The 19,422-nt window shown below is 47.4% G+C and overlaps 1 protein-coding gene across 1 annotated transcript in view; it reads left to right on the plus strand.

The window, feature by feature from the left end:
- The first annotated feature begins 282 nt into the window (after positions 1–282).
- The window catches only part of LOC148505563 (uncharacterized), a 48,593-nt gene continuing 29,453 nt past the window's right edge, over positions 283–19,422 (plus strand). Inside the window, exon 1 of the mRNA XM_088448207.1 lies at positions 283–544. Within this exon, the coding sequence (XP_088304333.1) occupies positions 502–544 (43 nt within the window). The 5' untranslated portion in view covers positions 283–501. The remainder of the gene's footprint in view (positions 545–19,422) is intronic.

Consider the following 19,422-nt stretch of genomic DNA (forward strand, 5'->3'; position numbering starts at 1 on the left):
GTGTAGCCCCCAGATACCACTGTATGTGTGTGAGGGTGTTGTGTAGCCCTAGTCATTCCTGTGTGTGTGGGGGTGCTGTGTATATTCTTGTTATCCCTGTGTGTGGGGTGCTGTGTAGCCTTCTAGTTACCTCGGTGTGGGGAGGGGGTGCTGTAGTCCCCCAGTTGGGCTGGAGCCACCCCCCATACAAGTGATGCAAGAAGATCCCAGTGTACACTGTACAGTGCAGGGAAGGAGGAGGAGAGACGGAGCAGCTACAAGTGACACCAGTGTGTGTGTGAGCCGGAGCTGGGCAGCGGGGTGACCCGAACATGTGCTGCCCGGTGCCGCCCCCTGACAGGCGCGCTCCCCGACTTTCACAGGGGGAGCAGATCGGTACTGCTGCTGCCGCCGTGACCGCGGGGTGCAGGAGGGGGATCTGACGCCGAGCACCGCGGTACCCACTGCCCGTGCCTGGCACTGCCCGCAACCCGAGCTGCAGCTGAGCTCCATGGCCCCAGGATGATCCGCTTCCTTCTGCTGCTCTTGCTGCTTCCCGGGGCCGGTAAGTACCCTGATGGCAGGGAGCAAGGTCATAGAGATGCACTATATATAATGTATATGTGCCTGGGCTTATTCTACCCATCCCAGGTCTTCCCTGTAGACTGATACTAATTATCATTATTATTTCTGTGATGGATCAGCCATTGTAATGGTTTCTCGGAGCATATTAATCTGTATATAACCACTGATCATCTCTCAGTCAGTGCACACACTCCATACATATGGATCTCACACACATTTTACATACATATGTACTGCGGACACACTGCACTCTGTGATAAATATCATGCATGGTCTCTGCAGTTGCACATGTCCTCTTATATGTAGGTGCATTAGCTGTTGCATGTATTTGGTGTGTGTAATGTATCCCAGTCATTTTCAACCCCCCCCACAAAAAAAATAAAATAACCAATTCTCTCTGGGGCTTACTGATTATTTCATCTGCCGGTGACAGATGATCAGTAGTATTGTGTTATTATATATGTGATGTTTCATAGGCTACACATTGGCCTCTGTGGAGGTTTAATTAAGCTGCCTTTTAGTTCCAGTAATGAAGCCAGGTGAGGGGGTGGTGTTGTATCTAGACTGTTTAATTGAATGTATCATAGTTCTTGTGGCTGCCATAAACCTTTTATCACTTTAGTGTAAAATAACTACAACCCACATTATGCTGCGCAGCTCCAGGTTATGATTTGGGTGATGGTGGTTGTGGGTAATTATACATATTTGAGACGCCAAGATTGGATACTACCGGCATATCTTGGAATATTGGCTGTAATAGTGATCAGCCTAAATATGTTTCTGGAAAAAATTGATCCCGTATAGAAGTTTTTTATATATATATATATATATATATATATATATATATATATTAATATAATATAATATGCCAATGAATGAAGAGAGGCGGCACTCAGAGACTTTCTCTCGAATGGTGAACCCTATGCCAGGGTAATTTTATTGGTCAACGTTTCAGGGACCGAATCCCCTTGCTCAGGACAAGTTGTTGTCCTGAGGAAAGGGATTCGGTCCCCGAAACGTTGACCAATAAAATTACCCTGGCATAGGGTTCACCATTCGCGAGAAAGTCTCTGAGTGCCGCCTCTCTTCATTAATCGGCATGTTATGAGGGCACCAGAGCGAGGCATTACTTTTGTGACTTGGAGTGGCGGGGCTTGTTACTACATGGTGTATGTGTGTGAGTGTGTGTGTGTGTGTGTATAAATATATATGTATATATATATATATGTATATATATATATATATATATATATATATATATATATCATGCCTGTGGGTTTATTTTTACAATTATCTAATTATATATTTTTATTATTTACAACTAATTGGTATTTGGGGATTTTTACAAAATGATATTACAATACAATTAAGAATAGAACATTTTTGTTATATGCCTGGTATTGCCACATTTGGGGACCTTTGAAGGCATTATGCCAGAGAAAAATTTGATTAAAGTTAGTTGGATCCGGCCGACGGATGAATAGTTATTGTATTTGTATGGGGTCATCCGCCAACTGATTTAATAACCTACCATGTGACCATGCGTTTCGATGGCGGCATTTGTCCATCTTGGCTACCCATAGGTCTGGCCGATCTACAGAAGATTTTCCTATTTGGTGTACGGGGCATTTTAATGACTTCATGGAGTTTGTGACCCATGTTGGGTTAAAGGCCCCTGTTCTACAGTATGATCTGCCAGTACCACCAACATCTGCTAACACTGATGCCCCGGCTGTGTTTCCATCATATGTGGTTTATCTGTGGTCCGAGAGATTCTTTAGCACTGCACATATTTCCATTTAACATAATGAGGTTCCCGGTCTTTAATAGTAAGACCTGCTGATGATTACCTTTATGCCAGGGATATGATCTGCTCTGTCTCTTACAGTACAGATTTCTCATTTTCCCTCTGTCCAGGAAAAATGAGTATTGTTCTCCCTCTCTATCTCACCATGTTTTTAGTCTGGATGTTGGGGGAAGATGGGTACAGTTGGTGTGTCAATGTGCCCAGGGGTCACAATGCATATTTTCCTTTCATTCATACTCCTGGCACGAATCAGTGGGCACAGGCAATGCTGCTGAGCGGAAACTCGGGCAGAGGCTTCATGGCCTCCCTAGGCCGAGCACGCAGCATGTGGGAGTGAGGTGACCACCCAGACCAATAGGAAGCTACAGTATTAGTTCACACGGTCATGTGTCTGGTTTTCTCCCTGCTTATTGTCCTATTTGGAAAGGGCCAAAACTGGGGTCATGGGCATTTACCATTTTTGTTCCCTGTTATAATGGGCCACCACTGGGACACGATGAAGGCCCAAGTACTTTGTACCTTCCCCCTTCCTTCTCGGCATATCAGGGCATAGGACCACAAGGACGAATAGGGGAAAGGATTTTATGGCCTGGGCAAACTTAAGGTCTCTCAATTGTCCTGATTTTTAATTTCTCAATTATGTCTATAATATGCCCTGGAGAACATTGAATGGTTGGTATTATTGTGAGTTATGGTACCAAACATACCAGAAATTCTCCACTCATTGTGTTTTCCTGCTCTCCATGTTACCCTCTCAGCCTATAATTTTTATCCTCCTCATGGTATCTTTGATATTCCCTCTTTCTTGCTATATCTCCTTTGCGTTTCCCTCTCACTTCCGTAGTCACCAGCTCCGATTCCTCTCTGTCTCTCTCTTTCTCGATGTCTATTTCCCAAGTCGTACTCCCATAGCATCACATGCTACATCCTTATCTCCCTCAATTTTGCTCTTATTCCAGTTCTGCCTGGCACTGATATATATTCAGCTGGTGTTGACTGTACGCATTTTCTAGAGGCTAAAGTCAAAATGACATACTTAGCAAGGCAATGATAACTGTGCTGCCATAGATCTGCTGGTAATTAAGTGTTACGGTTGGAATAGGATTAGGCTTTCAGCTGACTCCATCTAATTTTCAATCCCATCATCTATGGACTGTTAGCGCTTTCAACGATTTAAAGTACCTCTGCCGCCTACACACACAGGCAGCCAGTTCTAGCCATTCACTATGAGCTGGTACATTTGTTGCTGTGTTTTAGGGGTCAGGGAAGAAGGTTTATAAGTGCAGGAAATATTTTGCTGAGCCGAGGCACATTTTCCAGTAGTAAGTAAAATAAATGCAATAATTGCAGTAATATTAATATCCACAGGATGGCAAAGCAAAGCCCTCCATTTACACTAGTACATTTATTACTATACAGCAGGGGTGGGGAACCTTGTTTTCTGCTGAGGGCCATTTTGATATATAAAACATTATTCGTGGACCCGGTTCAGGCCACGCCCCCTTCGTGTGATGTCACACTGGGGTGCGGATACCATCGCCAGTGATTACAGCAATGTATCTGTTGGAGCTGTAAGGGCAGCGATGTGACCGTCTGAAGCGTCCTAAGGACGCCCCAGGCGGCACTGCTGCATAGATTCGGGCTGCAGGGGGCCATTCTAGGCACCCTACTAGCCAGATGAGGCTAGCAGAGAAAAAAGCTCAGAGAGCCAGACCAAATGATTCCAGGGGCCTTATACGGCCCCCAGGCCTGAGGTTCCCCATCCCTGCTCTACAGTGTAATTTGTAGCCTATACTAAGTTAGTATTTGTGTGTAGCCTATGTGTACATTTATTCATGCAATGCAAATAGAATATGATGACATTTGGCAAGAAGACTGGAATGCCCCATATCATATAATATGTATTCGTAAGCTAACGTACTCCTCAGAATGTGTTATATATCAGAGCCAAGCTCCAAGAAAATAAACATATTGGTGCTTGGTACTCGTCTCAGACTGCTGTCCCCATTGAGAATAATGCAGTCGACAGTGTTAGTATACCTAATGCAGGAGTTATCTGTGACATCTCCTGTGTTAGGCATTTCTTAAATAGCCCCGATACCTAAACTATGTGGAATCAGCCATTTATGCATGATTTACGCTTTCATAATTGGACTCCCTCCGCCTTGGCGCTTTGTGTGTTCACAGGTCACCCATAGTGTTCATGCTAGAGCAGGCAGGGGACAGGGCGTCTGTCGAAAAAGGGCACTTCAGTGCGTGGCCACCCTGAAAAAGGGGTGTGGCCGTGAGACACGCCCCCTTTTTATCACTGTAGAGGGTGTGCACAGCACTCACAGAGATGCTAGGCTGCCCCCCAAACTCCCCACCGCAGTGTGAACAGATGCCGTGCGCTTTCAAATCGTTCAGGGGGCGGCGCCACACTGAAACAGCCTAGCGGAAACACTACACCCAGTCATGTCCACCACGATAACCTGCCAGCATTGGCCTCGGTATAAAACAAGGCAAATCGGTGCATGTTTAAAAAGGGTATTTCAGTCTGCGGACCCTGTCTTGGAAGTACCTGTAGGGAGTAGGGTGTTCGATCTGGAGAGCACTGAAACATCGAGAAATTTGCCTCTATGGGGGCGATTCAATTCAACGCGAATTGAATAGTACCGGGTGCGGCTATTCAATTCAGTGCGCTGTTTGGGTGGGCTAAGGATTTTTTCTCATACCCCCCTGGGGATGCGAGGAGAAATCCGACCAAAGTGCCGGGCGCGCAGCTGTTTTTCTGCTTAGTGCGGAGCTAACACAGAGAATGGTGGTTACCGCGCCTTAACACTCTTGTTAAGGTGCGATAACTGGCATTCTCCGACCACACAGCGCACTGAAGTGAATAGCTCCCTATGAAGGCAAGATGTATCAAGCCTTGGAGAGAGATACAGTGGAGAAGTTGCAGCCAATCAGCTTCTAGCTGTCTTTTCATAGATTGTGCTAGAATAAATGACAGTTAGAAGCTGATTGGTTGCTTTGGTGACTTCTCTACGTTATCTCTCTCTAAGGCTTGATACATGTCCCCCTGAGTCTCTTATCTCATGAGTAATGCACAATGACAGGCAATGTATTCCAGGAAATCTGAGTGGGCTTGGACCAGACCTAGCTTACAAATAGAAAAAAAAATGTTATAAAAAAATAAATAAAATGAATACATTTTAATATGTTTAATTTATTAGTCCTCAGAGCAACCAAGATGGCTGCTCCCAACCTGCTGCACTGCATAGGGCAGGGATGGCCAAAACGTTGATCGCGGACACGAGACCAGTCGATCGCGGTGGACGTCCGGGAGCAGCCAGCAGTAGCCAAAAAGAGTCAGGCAGATTCTTATTGGCTGCTGCACCAGGGGCCGGCGCAATGCGCTGAGACTTCATGGCATCTCCCACATGGTGCCGAGCTGGAGGAAGATGGCGGCGGGTGCAGGACTGGGGATTCAGGTAAGTATAGTGTTGTGTATGTGTGTCTCTTATGTGTAAGGGGCACTACTACTGGGAGCACTGCATAATGGGCGCTACTGCATAAGGGGCACTACTCCTAGGGGCATTGCATAAGGGGCTCTACTACTAGGGGCATTGCATAAGGGGCACTACTACATTGGCCATTGCATAAGGGACACTACTGTCGGCATTGTGTATAACGGGCACTACTGTCTCTTGTAAGGTGAATAAGGGACATTACTATGGGGGGTATTCAATTAGCTGCAGGGTTTCCCCTGCGACTGATTACCGTCCAAAATCCCCGCAACGAGGAGGAAGGCTATTCAATTAAATAGCCTTTTCCTGTGCCGAAAAATCGGGATTCAGGAGAGGAAACCCACTGATTCCGCGTAAACTGCAGAATCAATGTTTTTTTTCCCCACGCGTGAACCCTATATGGTGGTTTTTCCGCAGACTTTACCTCGCACCTCCATGAGCTGCGAGGTTCAGTCCGACTGCTTGGATTCGCCTGTGGGGTAATCCCCGCTAATTGAATTGCTCCGGCATGGCATTTGAATACCCCCCTATGTGGTGTAATGTGAATAAGATTGTGCTACTATCTAGCGTAATTTGAATCAGGGATACTATGTGTGATTTCGGCAGAACAGACCCCATGCCCCTTGCTGTGAGGTCACGCCCCCCTTTTTGGACTTGGTAGAGCACAAAAGGTTTTTAACTTTAAAAGTAGATCACCGAGCCTAAAAGCCTGGCCACCCCTGGCCTACGGTCTTTGTGCAGAGTATTTGGTGCCCAAAATCTTTACTGAACAATTTAATAAATATTAAAGTAAACCTTACAAAATATAGTGTTTATGTTACCGATGCAATTTCAGTGCGTGAGTTAAAACTTTGTCAGTGAGGGATTTATATATTCATTATTGAATTATGTGTACATCACAAACTCCTAATCACCAAGTGGTTCCTGTGAAGTGAGAATTGCTGTCCCCTGGTATACTGTTCCCTCACTTCACTCTCCCCTCCTGGCTCCTGTGCCTTATCTGGGCCAGGTTTTCCGGTAGATAAGGTCGCAGTCCTGTGTCCAGGGGGATCTGCGGAAACAGAATGCAGGCATCCTATCCGGCCTCAGGAAGCAGGAGGACAGGATGCTCCAGCCCCACGCTGGCCAACACAGCTCTGTATTGTGGAGTATTGGGAACTCATCAGACTTTCACTTGCTCACAACACGCTGAACATAGACAACAAATAAAAACACAAGGAGGTGTCTGGGCACTGGTTCAGGAGTTTAAATTTTGGTGCCCTCTTCCGTAGCCGAATTGTTAAATGTTTTCTCTGAAAGGTCACCAAATGCTGGAACGGCCGGGGAGCTGGAAAGCTGGAGGCATCTTTTAAGTGCTGTCACGTTAAGAGAAAGTGAAAAATGGGAAGGCCAATTACTGTGTTCTCCTGTGTCCTATAAAGCCTAGCCTTGGATACAACTTCATGTTTCCTGTCTGGCGGCCTCCAGGTCAGGGAACTCAACTTTCCAGCCTTGCAGCAAATTCTTCAGTTGAATGTAAACTGGAGAATTTCTATAGTACTTCATTAGGTACTTGGGTGTACCTTCTCGTGTAAGCCAACAATAGTGGGGGGGGGGCACCATTGCAAAACTCCAAACCCCTCGCTCCATTATATCCTCCCCCCAAAGAAAACGATTTATATGTTTTTTACGCAAGCGTGATCATCAACGAGCACCCATAGTAATGAAATATATCGGAGGAAAAATGCATTATTGTAAAATCGCCACTTACAGAAAAATAAAATAAAAACCACATTAAAAAAATAGAATTCTGCCAAACTGATATAAATTAATGGCAGCTGTTGTGTTAACATCATGTAATAAAAGTGCTGTATTAGAAGTGACAGCATCAGGGATCATCTGGACATAATTTAGTGTTGATAATTGGAATTAATTTTAGTTATCCATACAGCACAATGTGATCAGATATATTATAATCGAATAATTAATCTAATGAACTATTATTTCATTTCATTTGATAAGTGTTCCCCATCCTGCCTTTGTGTGATGACTGCCATCCTCTTAGCCCCTATTGAAGACTGCTCCCTCAGTACATTTTAATAGCTTTCACCTCTTTCAGTTCAGCTTCGTTAATGGGCACCCATGACCCAGTATTTTTCAGGACATTACTCCTGGTCCTGTAGCTTATGAAGCAGGTAGCGTCCTGTGTAATAGACATAATTCCCATAATACCCCTTTTACACCGGAGCTAATACCCAGGTTTTTGAAGGGTTAACCTGGGCAGCTCCCTGGTGTAAAAGGGGAGAGAGTTGGATCGCCGGGTCGAGTGACCCGGCAATCCAACCCAGGTAACTAGCAGAGTTTAACACGGGCGTAGCCCCTGAAACCTTGCTGTGAGAACAGCGCACTCCGGGTCACGATGACCTGGAGTGCGCTGCTAGCCGGCTGATTGGTCTGGCTTCAGTGGCGCTTGGAGATGACGTCATCTCCAAGCGACCACTTTCACTCCGCAAAAGCCGGGTCTATGCAGACCCGACTGCGGTGTGAGCGGCGCTGACTCGGGAATATCCCGAGTCGGCGCCGGCAAAATTCCGGGTCTGATCCGGATAGGAACTTTGTTCCAACTCCAGGTCAGACCCGGAATTTAGGTGGAAAAGGGGTATAATACTGCAGAACTGATTGGAGGGAGAGTGAAAGCTAAGAGTGGGATAAGACCCCTGATTTTACTTTTATTTTACCCGCTATGCCACTGGCTAACACACCTGGTGGCCATATGTGCCAGTGACGTAGACATATGATGTAGCAATGGGTGCTGAGCGTATCTAGAGGACTGTCTAGATCCCTCTGAAGATAGAAACTCTGCAGGAGTGGTGAGTGCAATACCCCTTTCAGACCAAGCCTCTGACCCGGGATATTGCCGTGGCAACACGGGTCCTGGCTTGGTGTGAAAGGGTCAAACCAGGTTGTGTGTCCTGGGATCTCCACCCTGATCGAGCCCAGGCATATACCCAGGACCGATCCGGCTCTGCTGCAGTGTGAAAGGCAGAAACTGGGTAATTTGACCCAGGTCATCACAAAAATTAGCTGATTGGCTGCTGTGGAGCAGTCACCACCCACTTTTGATGACCTCTTCTTTGACATACACTGTTTTGCAGGGCTGACACGAGAATAACCCGGGTCGAAGTTGCAGTGGGAAAGGGATGTGAGAAGCTCTAACACGGCTTAAAACAGTGTTAAAAAAACCTGGGTCGGACCTCTGACTTTGGTGTGAAAGCCGTATTAGATACACCCTGGTAGAGAGTGCAGCTAACACATGGTTAGATCTGGAATAGGACTCCCTTTGGATCTGCATATTTTACATAATCTTTTTATCCTTTAAAGGGGTTCTCTGTTTTGCACATCCCTTTTCTTACCCCCCCCCCCCCATCATAAAGAAAATATGAGGTTCCCTCCCCAGGACTAGCACTGAGGCCTTAGGTCGGGAGCTAATGTTCAGTGTGAGCTTATAGCATTTTGGCGCCAGGTTGCATCTGGTTACATGGGCCATGGGGAGACAGAACTGATGAATGGACTTGTATCATTAATGATGGTTTACTTAAGGTATTGCTTTGGGAGAAACCTTCATCTACAGCCTTCACTTCCTTGTGCCACTATTACGTCTGCTGTATTTGGAGCGATTCACGTCTCAACTCTAGTACCACTAGCAGGACATGTTCCCACAGACAGAAACCCTGAATATAGGTGGGATAATGATTGATTCAGCTAAATATATTAACTCACCTGTGCATGATAGAAGAATTCATGAAAACATGACCTGTCGATGCTACTTGAGGATTACAGTTAAGAGCCCATACCAACTGAACTTGCACTTTTACTTTCATTTAATTACTAATCAAATCTAGTTTCACAGCTAATTGATTAAATAAATGGTAATAAATTATAAATGACTTGCAATGGGAAGCCTTAAAGACAAAATACCAGTCACCATGACATCTAATAACTGTGTTACAGTAGCAGCTGCCGCCGCCTACCTCTCCTGTGCTGTGCAATGCGGAAGTCATGTAAAAGGAAATCAGTCACACCAGCTATTTTAAATAGCCACATATGCCAATGTACATAGGGCCTCATTCAAAGATGGACGGAACTGCAGAGGCGCACACAAGCGGCTGTACAATTCCGTACATCTCAAATGCAGCAGGAGGTGTCTTTTGGAAACAGACACCCCCTTTCTTGCTGCATCTGCAATCCCAGTGGTGCGACTGAGGTTGTAGCCTGGGATCACCATCGGAACAATCGCGATAATCGGTCGCAATGGCTGTCCCTTTGGCCAGGCTGCGGGAGCTGAAGCTTACCGCAGCGTAACGGGGTCCTAGCGGCTTGCAAACCGAGGATGACGCAGACCCTGTCCTCAGTACTCCCAGGAAATGGGGGCTGCACCCCCACGTTTCTGAGAACGGAGGCTGTCCCTGCCCTTGCAATGCCCCCCCAAACGCTTCTGCCTGTCATTCGGATATGTGCGTTAACCATCGGGTGCATCTCTGAACCAGGCCCATAGATCTTATGGGGACAATCGCAGGTGATGTGCTGCCGAACATCTCCGCAATGTGCAGCTGCGCACGTATTTGCCTTTTACAGTAGGATGAACATTGCTAGTTTTCCTGTGCTCCTCTATGGGGTGTGAGGACCAGGGTCGTCTCTTCCATTGGGCTTATTGGGCAGTTGCCCAAGGGCCCTAAGCTTCAAGGGACCCGCCAGCCCCCCCTAGCCGCGGCCAGTTGGTACATTTTTTTTTTCAAGTACTGTGTCCAGATCTGCCAGCCCTCCCCCCCCGCGACGAGCGACCCCCCCCCCTCCGTGGTTGACGAGTACTCACCATCCCGTTACACTGTCCTGTCTATGACTTCCGCCAACTCCAGTCAGATAGTTTCTCTGAGAGACGACTGCTGATTGGTTGTCTTGATGCGCGACCAGCAGCAGCAGCTTCGCCCAGGCCAGCTGCTACTGGCTCCTTCGAGTGTGCTGCTCAGCCACCTGCCGCGTGTCTGGTGCCGGACTGAATCTGATCACTGGAGGATTTGTCCGTTCTGTCGTCGCCTCCGAGTTCTCAGGAGTCAGGTGGGTCAGGACTCCTCAGCCAGGCGAGCCACTGCCTCCCGACCAAGCAGGTAAGACAGAGCCAGGCTGTTTTCCGCGACATGGTCTCTGACTGGGCATTGGATTTGGGAATGGATGTTTTTCCAGTGAATGGGGTGGGTAGGGGCCCCAGTGCATTGCTTGCCCAGGGCCCACATTGCTGTTAAGACAGCCCTGGTGAGGAGAAAGATGTTGCTGGTTGCCGTCATCACCTGGAATTGAATCATCACCTGGAATTGAATCACCACCTGTGAATTTTGTACAGCTCACAGATTTTTCCCTCACTAAATCGCTGGCTCCTAACTGTCAAACATATTTAATTCTGACCAAACATTAGACATTATTGTCATTATTATTATTAATAATATTTATTTATACACTCAGGGTCCACTTTATTAGGTGTATGTCTGCTCGTTAATGCACATATGTAATAGAAAAATCACGTGGCAACAGCGCTATGCAAAAAAACATGCAGACATGGTCAAGAGGTTTAGTTGTTATTCAGACCAAACACCAGAGTGGGGAAGAAATGTGGCTTTGATGGCGGAATGATAGTTGGTGCTAAATTCCAGTGTCAAACTAACATCAGGGCGGCCGGTTGCCCATGGGCCTCCACACACTTGGGAGTTAGGCGTCACACATAGCTACATCACCAGCCCGGGTGCACTGGGACCTAGGGCCTGATTCAGACCCACTCGCAAGCGGCTGTCCGCTCGCAAGTGGGTCGATGTTGTGCACTGCGCATTCGCACGATGGCGGGAGCTCCGTCGTGCGCATGCGCCAGACGCGACAAGCGAAGGACTTTCCTTCGCTCGTTGTGTCTGATCAAAGGGGGCGTGCTGTCGATGTTGATTGACAGCACGCCCCCTTTGGTGGGCGTGCCGGGGGCGTGCCTCCCTGACGGGGGCGTTCCCAAGGGAACGCCTACCGTCAGAAGCCGGCCCACTGACATCACTAGTGATGTCAGTGGGAGTGATTTTGGCTCTGATAGAGGCAAAATCACTCCGGGCCTTGCGTTTGAAAAACTGAACCGCAGGCTCCGGCTCGCAGTCGCGATGGTCAAGACCATCGCGGCCATCAAACTGCACGCTCGTATAGGCTGTGGGTGGTGACCCACAGCTATACGAGCGTCCAGGAGGACGCTCCATAATTATGGAGGGCGGCCCTCATTCAGAGCGTGCGCTCTGCTCAGAGCATACGGCTCTGAATGAGGGCCATAATGTGAACTGGGGGCATTACAGTTTGTCTAACACATTTGCGGTGTTGGGAGTAATTACACAATATATTTTTTAATAACATCACGAGCATATCTTATTGACAATGGTGGTAGTGGCCCCCACAAGTTAGTTGCCCTGGGGCCCCCATAAACCTTCACCCCTTGAATTGTGTACAAAACACATCCAGCGAGCGGCATTCTTGTGGGCACAAAACTTTGTTAGTGAGAGAGGAGACTGGCCAGGATGGTTCAAGCTGACAGGACTGTGACAAATGCGATGGATATTTAAGGCGGGAATCTTATCAATTGCAGTATCGTTACCAATTCCGACCATCCATTTCAGATATGGCACATAGGGGTTGGGTATGCATAAAGTTTAGTAACAACGCGTTTCACGGGCACACTGCACACTTCCTCAGATTTTGTGTATGGTGGTATAACTGTGTTCTACTAACAGTGCCGGCATAGTGTGTATCTGTGTTACACCAGTGAAATGCAGAAGAGCATCTCTCAATGTACAGCATTTCAAACCTTGAAGTGGATGGGCAACAGAAGTTCCACTTATGTCAGCTGAGAACAGGAAACTGAAAATCCCAGGAGATCAGCCGTTTCTGATATACTCAATCCACACTGTCAGGCGCCAACAATCATTCCACGGTCAAAACCATTTTGATCACATTTCTTCCCCACTGTGCTGTTTGGTCTTAGCAACAACTGAACCTCTTGACTGGGTGGCATATCCAATTAGCCGCGGGGTTTACCCAGTGGCTAATTGTCACGCTGGTGGGAATTCAATTAGCGGGGATTCCACGCGCGGGTGTCCCCGCTTTCGGAATTTACCTCGCACCTCATGTAGTTCTTGCGGAATCAGTGTGTTCTCGCGCTGAAGTCCCGTTCTAATGACGCGGGGAAATAGCTATTAAATTGAATAGCTAATCCCCGCGTCGCGGGACTTTTGCATGACAATTAGCCGCGGGTGAAACCCCGCGGCTAATTGGATATGCCCCTATGTGTACTTTTTGCGCATTGAGTTGCAGACACTTGATTGGCTGATTTAGATATGTGAATTCATGTGAAGGTGTACCGAATAATGTGGCCAGTTATTGTGGGATGTAGTCATGTTTTCATGTGAATCCCAGTGTTTCTGAATCTTCTCGTCAGTGCGGTGAGCATGTTCAGGTGAGAACAATTCACTGGACGCGTGACAAAGTTTCACATGCGATGGATTGTATACAATTTCATGCAGCCAATGCTTTTCAATGGGCAGGACCTGTATATGCAGCCAATGCTTTTCAATGGGCAGAACCTGTATATGCAGCCAATGCTTTTCAATGGGCAGAACCTGTATATGCAACCAATGCTTTTCAGTGGGCAGACGCTGTTTATGCAGCCAATGCTTTTCATTGGGCAGATGCTGTTTATGCAGGCAATGCTTATCAATGGCCAGAAGATTTTTATGCATACAATGCTTTTCAATGGGCAGAAGCTTTTTATGCAGCCAATGCTTTTCAATGGACAGAGAGGAGGGAAACAATTGGGAATTGTATAAGCCTGCTTCCTACATATGCAAAATACTAATTTTTATTGTTTCCATTAAAAACATATTCCTCCTGAATGTAGCCGCTGAGTAATAGTGTACAGGCTTACTCGCAGTCCATGCTTTCTGAGCTGCCTTACGGTGCTGGAACGCATGGCTTGGCAGACACAGTTACTGGAAGTGCTGTGCCACTTTCCGCAGGCGCTTTGCCAGAATCTGGAAAGTCATCAGCACAAGCTGTGTACGTTGTCCCAATCAGGTGTAATTGACTGCAACTGTGTGTCTACAGGGTTTAGTGGTCTGTGTGTCAATCAAACGGTGGCTAATTAAGGGCTTTACCCATGTTCAGCTTTCTGCCAGCGGCTGTTTGTTGAGACATGGCATGTTTGAGGTGTCAGGGCGCAAGTAAATTAGTTCATGTTTTCAGATTTCTCTTTATTTTGACATAATAGAGAATCCATTACGTGTCTCCTCTCCTCACAGTATTTGCAAACAGTACATGTCAGTAATAGCAATAATTAGAAGATAATATGTCACTGTTACACACAACCAGTGCCAGATTATGGACCTGGAGCTGAAACGTATGAAGGGCCTATCGTGTGCCGCTGCAGAGGGTGTGACCAGCGCTGCGGCGGCACGACTAGTGATGTGCGGTCCCTCCTTCTAAAATCCTGGGGATGCCTAATATTTGTGGGCACCCCCCAAAAACATTCTGCAAATATACTTAAAAACTATGGGTCTGATTCAGAGCAGCACACAAGCAGCTGTGCAATTCCATCCATCTTAATTCAAATGCAGAAAAGTGTCAGACACCTTGCTGCATTTGCGAGCACCATCGCTACCATTGCGACCGATGGTTGCTCCTTTGGTCAGGCTATGGGAGCTGAAGATCCCGCAGCCTAACTGGGTCCTGGTCACTTCAGAGGCCAGGAATCTGCATCTGCTGACGCAGACCCTGGTCTCGTTGCTCCTGAAAAACGGGGGTGACACGCCCCGTTTCAGGGAACGGTGATCAGCCACGCCCCTGCTCCACCCCCCAACACGCAGCAGCATGTCACTCATGCTGTAGCTTGGGGAGGTCTGCGAGTATAAAATCAGGACCTGTTCTGCACTTGTGCAGTAGGGTTCCTACGCAGACCCCTAACCATCAGAGATGTACGGTCGTCATTGAAAGTACATCTCTGAATCAGACCCTAGGCCCTAAATGTGAAAGGAGTGCTATGTTGTGTTTGAGGAACTGCAGAAAAAGTTTGATATGTTGGTCGCTTGTCACAAGTGCTGGAAGCCAGTTACAGGTGCACTTGTGGTGCCCTTATCCTTCACGACAATGCACCTGCCCACAGGTCCAGGACAGTGGTGGATTTTCTGGCCCATGAACGTGGACCAGGAGCCTGGTTATCCACCGTACAGTCTAGATCTGGCCCCTGCGACTTCTTCGTGTTCCCACAAATCAAGCGCAAGATGCGTGTGATTCATTTTGAGTCACCGGAGGCTGCAGTGGAGACCTTCATCCAGCATGTAGATGACATACCTGCTTCCAGCTGCTTCACCAAGTTTGAGCGCATGGAACTGCCTCTGTGTGCTGTCCTGTTGGGGGAGGTGGGGTGGGACATCACACAGCACAGACGAGGTGCTGAGGGACTCTATAGGGGATGTAGTTATGAGACCAGTGGCCGCGATGCCACCGGTCTTAATCCCGACAGGGGAGGCCAGACAAGGGACTTAAGATAGGCATCTAAATACCGACGCCTATCTTAGGGCCCCATTTACAAACGAAGAGAAATACTAGCGGCAATTTTCGTTTAGTATCACTGTGATACAAACGAATATTCCACTGGTATTTACTAATACTTACCCCCTCCAATGAGGTCCCGCGAAGTCCTCGTCCTCTGCAAGGTCCTCAGCCGGGCTGCCTAACGATGCCAGCAACGGGGCTCCAGTGTCATGCGCATGCGTGACGGTCCGTCTGCGCATGTGCATGACAGGGAGACTCAGCAGTACCTGGAAGGGCTCGCTGAAGCTGGAAAGGCACCACCGGGTCTCCATTGCCGGCAATGGGGCCCACATCGCTCACGCCATCTAAAAGATGGCGAGAGCGATGCTGTACAAACAGCGGTAATCTAAGATTAGTTTGCTAAATACAGAAAAGCAGCATAACCCCTTTAGCGAGCGCTAAAGGGGTTACTATTTGTTTGTAAATGGGGCCCTTAATCCCAACGCCAGAACACACAAGGACGGCAGCCCGAACAAGGTAAGTCTGGGGCGCCCTTAGTGTTAGCCGCAGGGGGGAAGGGTTAGGTTTATGTAGTGTAGCGGGGTTAGCGTTAGGTTTTTGGGGGGTGGTTAGGGTTAGGCACCACTAGGGGGGAGGGTTATGCACTAATGGGGAGACAGGTTTAAGCACTTATGGGGAGGGTTAGGGTGCAGGCTGGGTTAGGCTACAAGAAGGGAGGGTTAGGGGGAGAATGGGGGAGGGTAAGTATACTTACCTGACCCCTGTCGGTATACCAACCAAAGGGATGCCACCATCGGTATTTTGACTGGAGGCATCCCGACAGCCAGCATTACATACCCATTCCTTCTATACACTGCAGGGAGGGCTTGTGGTAGGGGGCTTGTGAAGTTTTCCATGTCGCTCGCCAAGATTCCATACAGCACTCCAAGTTCTAGTCCCCTCTGTGACAAGCTTCGGTCCCCTTACGTGCCCCTCAAGCTCCTGTACCCTTGAAGTACCACTATTATATTACATAGCTTGGTTGGAATGAAAATCTGGTAATGTATGGGATGAAAAAAAATGGTTGTTCAGGCAAATATCTATCACACAGGTTCTCAAACTCAGTCCTCAGGACCCCAAACAGTGCATGTTTTCCAGGTCTCCTTACAGAATCGAAAGTGAAATAATTAGCTCCACCTGTGGATCTTTTAAAATGTGTCAGTGAGTAATGACTACACCTGTGCACCTGCTGGGTGACCTGGAAAATGTGACCTGTGTGGGGTCCTGAGGAGAACCACCGGTCTATCATTTTACACCTTGTGCCTTACAGGCCTGTCATCAGTCTGGCACTTCCAGTGTATGTGACATGTTTACAATCCTTGTTATATATAAAAGACAAGGCAGAGTTATCATGAAAATGGCTTTTTCCAATGATTTGGTTTTGGTCCATTGAGCACATATAAGTCACTTAAACCTGCATAATTGATTTTCTTTATCCTATCCAGGATTTTTATGGACACCCTGTATTTTCCACTCAGGGAAAAAAAAACGTAATGGTCTTTTTGTGATTTTATCAACACGTTTGTATATAATCTATTCTTTATAAGGGTGTGTTGTTACTATCTGGTTTGTATAGATGCAGTTAGCATTTATATTGGAATATATGTATAAATTCAGGGGCGTATTTATAATGGGTGCAGGGTGTGCGGTGCACATGGGCCCCTGGGTCCAGGGTGCCCCGCACCGCACATCCTGCACCTATACTTACCTCTCCGAAGTCCCACAGAGTAGCTCTACACAAAATGCCTGAAAATGGCCACAGCGGCCATTTTCCTGGCGTTTTGCGCATGCACAGTAGGAAATCACCGGGAAAATGGCTGCATCGCAATTTTCCAGGTGATCTACACACAGTGTAGTGCCCGGAGTCTACTGCTGCTGTCAGTTCGCTGACGGCAGCTGGGGAGAGACAGGGGGGCCCCAGACGGGGAGTGAACACAGGCCCCCTCCTCCCTTAATACGCCCCTGTATAAACTGCATAAGTTTCAATAAAAACTGGGAAAATGGAAGTGTTCTAATGCTGGGTTTCACTCTTAAGCGACCCAGTGGCCGACCAAGTGGTCGGTTGGTAAGCCATACACACTTATCAATCGGCAGTCATCACAGCTGGGCAGGCATTTAAATTTGCCCGCTGAGTTGTGGTGTCCGTGTCAGCAGTTCCTGCAGCCAGTGTATGGGTCGGCCGGCGGGTTGCCCGTACCAGGGCCGGCTCTAGGGGGAGTTCGATCAGTGCGGTCGAACAGGGTCGTCACCAGTAGAGGGCGCACCCCTCCCCAACATCCCAATTTCAGCGGGACAGTACTGTCCCACTATACCACCTGTGGGCCAAAGTGTCCCGCGGTTGGTCAAATCGAGAGGTGTGGGACCCCCACCGCCACAGCTGTACGGCAGTGCCAGACCCTGGAGTCTGAATGGATGCTGCGCGCATGTGCACGGCATCCTTTCAGTGACGGGAGAGGGCTGGGGGAAGCCTAGCTAGTTAGGCTCCCCCCCCCAGCCTGACATTATTTGGAGGCGTGCCATGCGGGCACGCCTCCAAAGAACATCACATAGGGGGCGTGACCTATGGTAATTATGCCACACCCCCATTTTCAGTCACGTGCAGTTAGGGCGCAGTTTAGTGAGCTGGCACAGGGTGCTCTGACCCCTGGAGCCGGCCTTGGCCCGAACACACAGGCAGATGCAGCGATATATATCAGAATTGTCTGTGCTGCAGAGCAGACCTGATATGGCTGCTGTACAAACGACATATCTCATAGCGTGCACCCAGCTTAAAACTTCTGACCAGTAGTGTAGCTGCTGTACAAGATTCATTTACAGACACACTGGACCTACACACAAATAAATTCCAACCAATTAAACTTTCTCATTACATTTTTATAACATTTATTACAATACGTTCTCTCTAACTTGTTAATTATAGTTCAAATTTTTGATTTTATGCCCCATTTTTCCCACCTATTTCCACATTCTAGCTGTGCCTCAACTAACAAATATTTTCTATAAAAAACTTTTTTACATTTGGAATATAAGGGAAGGAATGGGTGAACGGGTCATGATATGTTATAGCAATGTAATGGTGCCCACACACATAGCGATGTGCTCACGATCAGCCGATATGTACGATTTCCCTTGAAACTCTCCCCGGCAGCTCTGCACCCAATTTGCACACGATTTGGTGTCCAATCTTCATACGATTTCTTCTCCTGCATCCACGCTTTTACCGTGCATCGCGTCCTAGATTGTCAGATCTGCCCTACTGCACAGCAAATCTGACAATTCGCTGTGCGACCAGCGGGGACTCGCATCGTGATCGTGGGTGGGGACTCACGATTTGGCCATATTTTACATGATCTGTCGTTCCAATGCGTCGGAATCGGCCAGATCGTGTAAAATATCGCTATGTGTGTGGGCACCTTTAAAGGTTCTGACCACCATCATTAAAATGGCGGTTGCTGTATTTAATGTGATCAGCTGTGAGATACTTCAGTCTAAAACCTTATAGTACTGAAGAGGACAGCACGTGATTGGATGAAAGCCAGAGTTTGCCCCATGTGATTGGCTCATGTCCCTGTGGTGTTTTACAGCCAAATACTGCAGTCAGCCTTTTCATTAATGCATGGGATGCTCCAAGCATTTTAATGTCACCATAACATGATTAAAACAGTGGCGGCTATTAACTAACATGGTGCTAATGTCCATAGCAACCAATTAAAAATTTGCATTAATGTTCTAGCTTGATTTAAGTCGACTATATTGCTAATATCAAAATCTAAATAAGGACTATTAGTAGCAAAAAGGGCACGATGCCAACTAAGTGAGGCCCAAATTTTGCATCTCAACCCATAGTTTAAGAATCTCTGTGTTATATCTTTCACCATACAGCTCTATACTCCCCCCATTTACTTT

This window comes from Taudactylus pleione, unplaced genomic scaffold, assembly GCF_031769625.1.
Source record: "Taudactylus pleione unplaced genomic scaffold, aTauple2 ptg000451l, whole genome shotgun sequence".
In the NCBI taxonomy this organism is placed as follows: domain Eukaryota; kingdom Metazoa; phylum Chordata; class Amphibia; order Anura; family Myobatrachidae; genus Taudactylus; species Taudactylus pleione.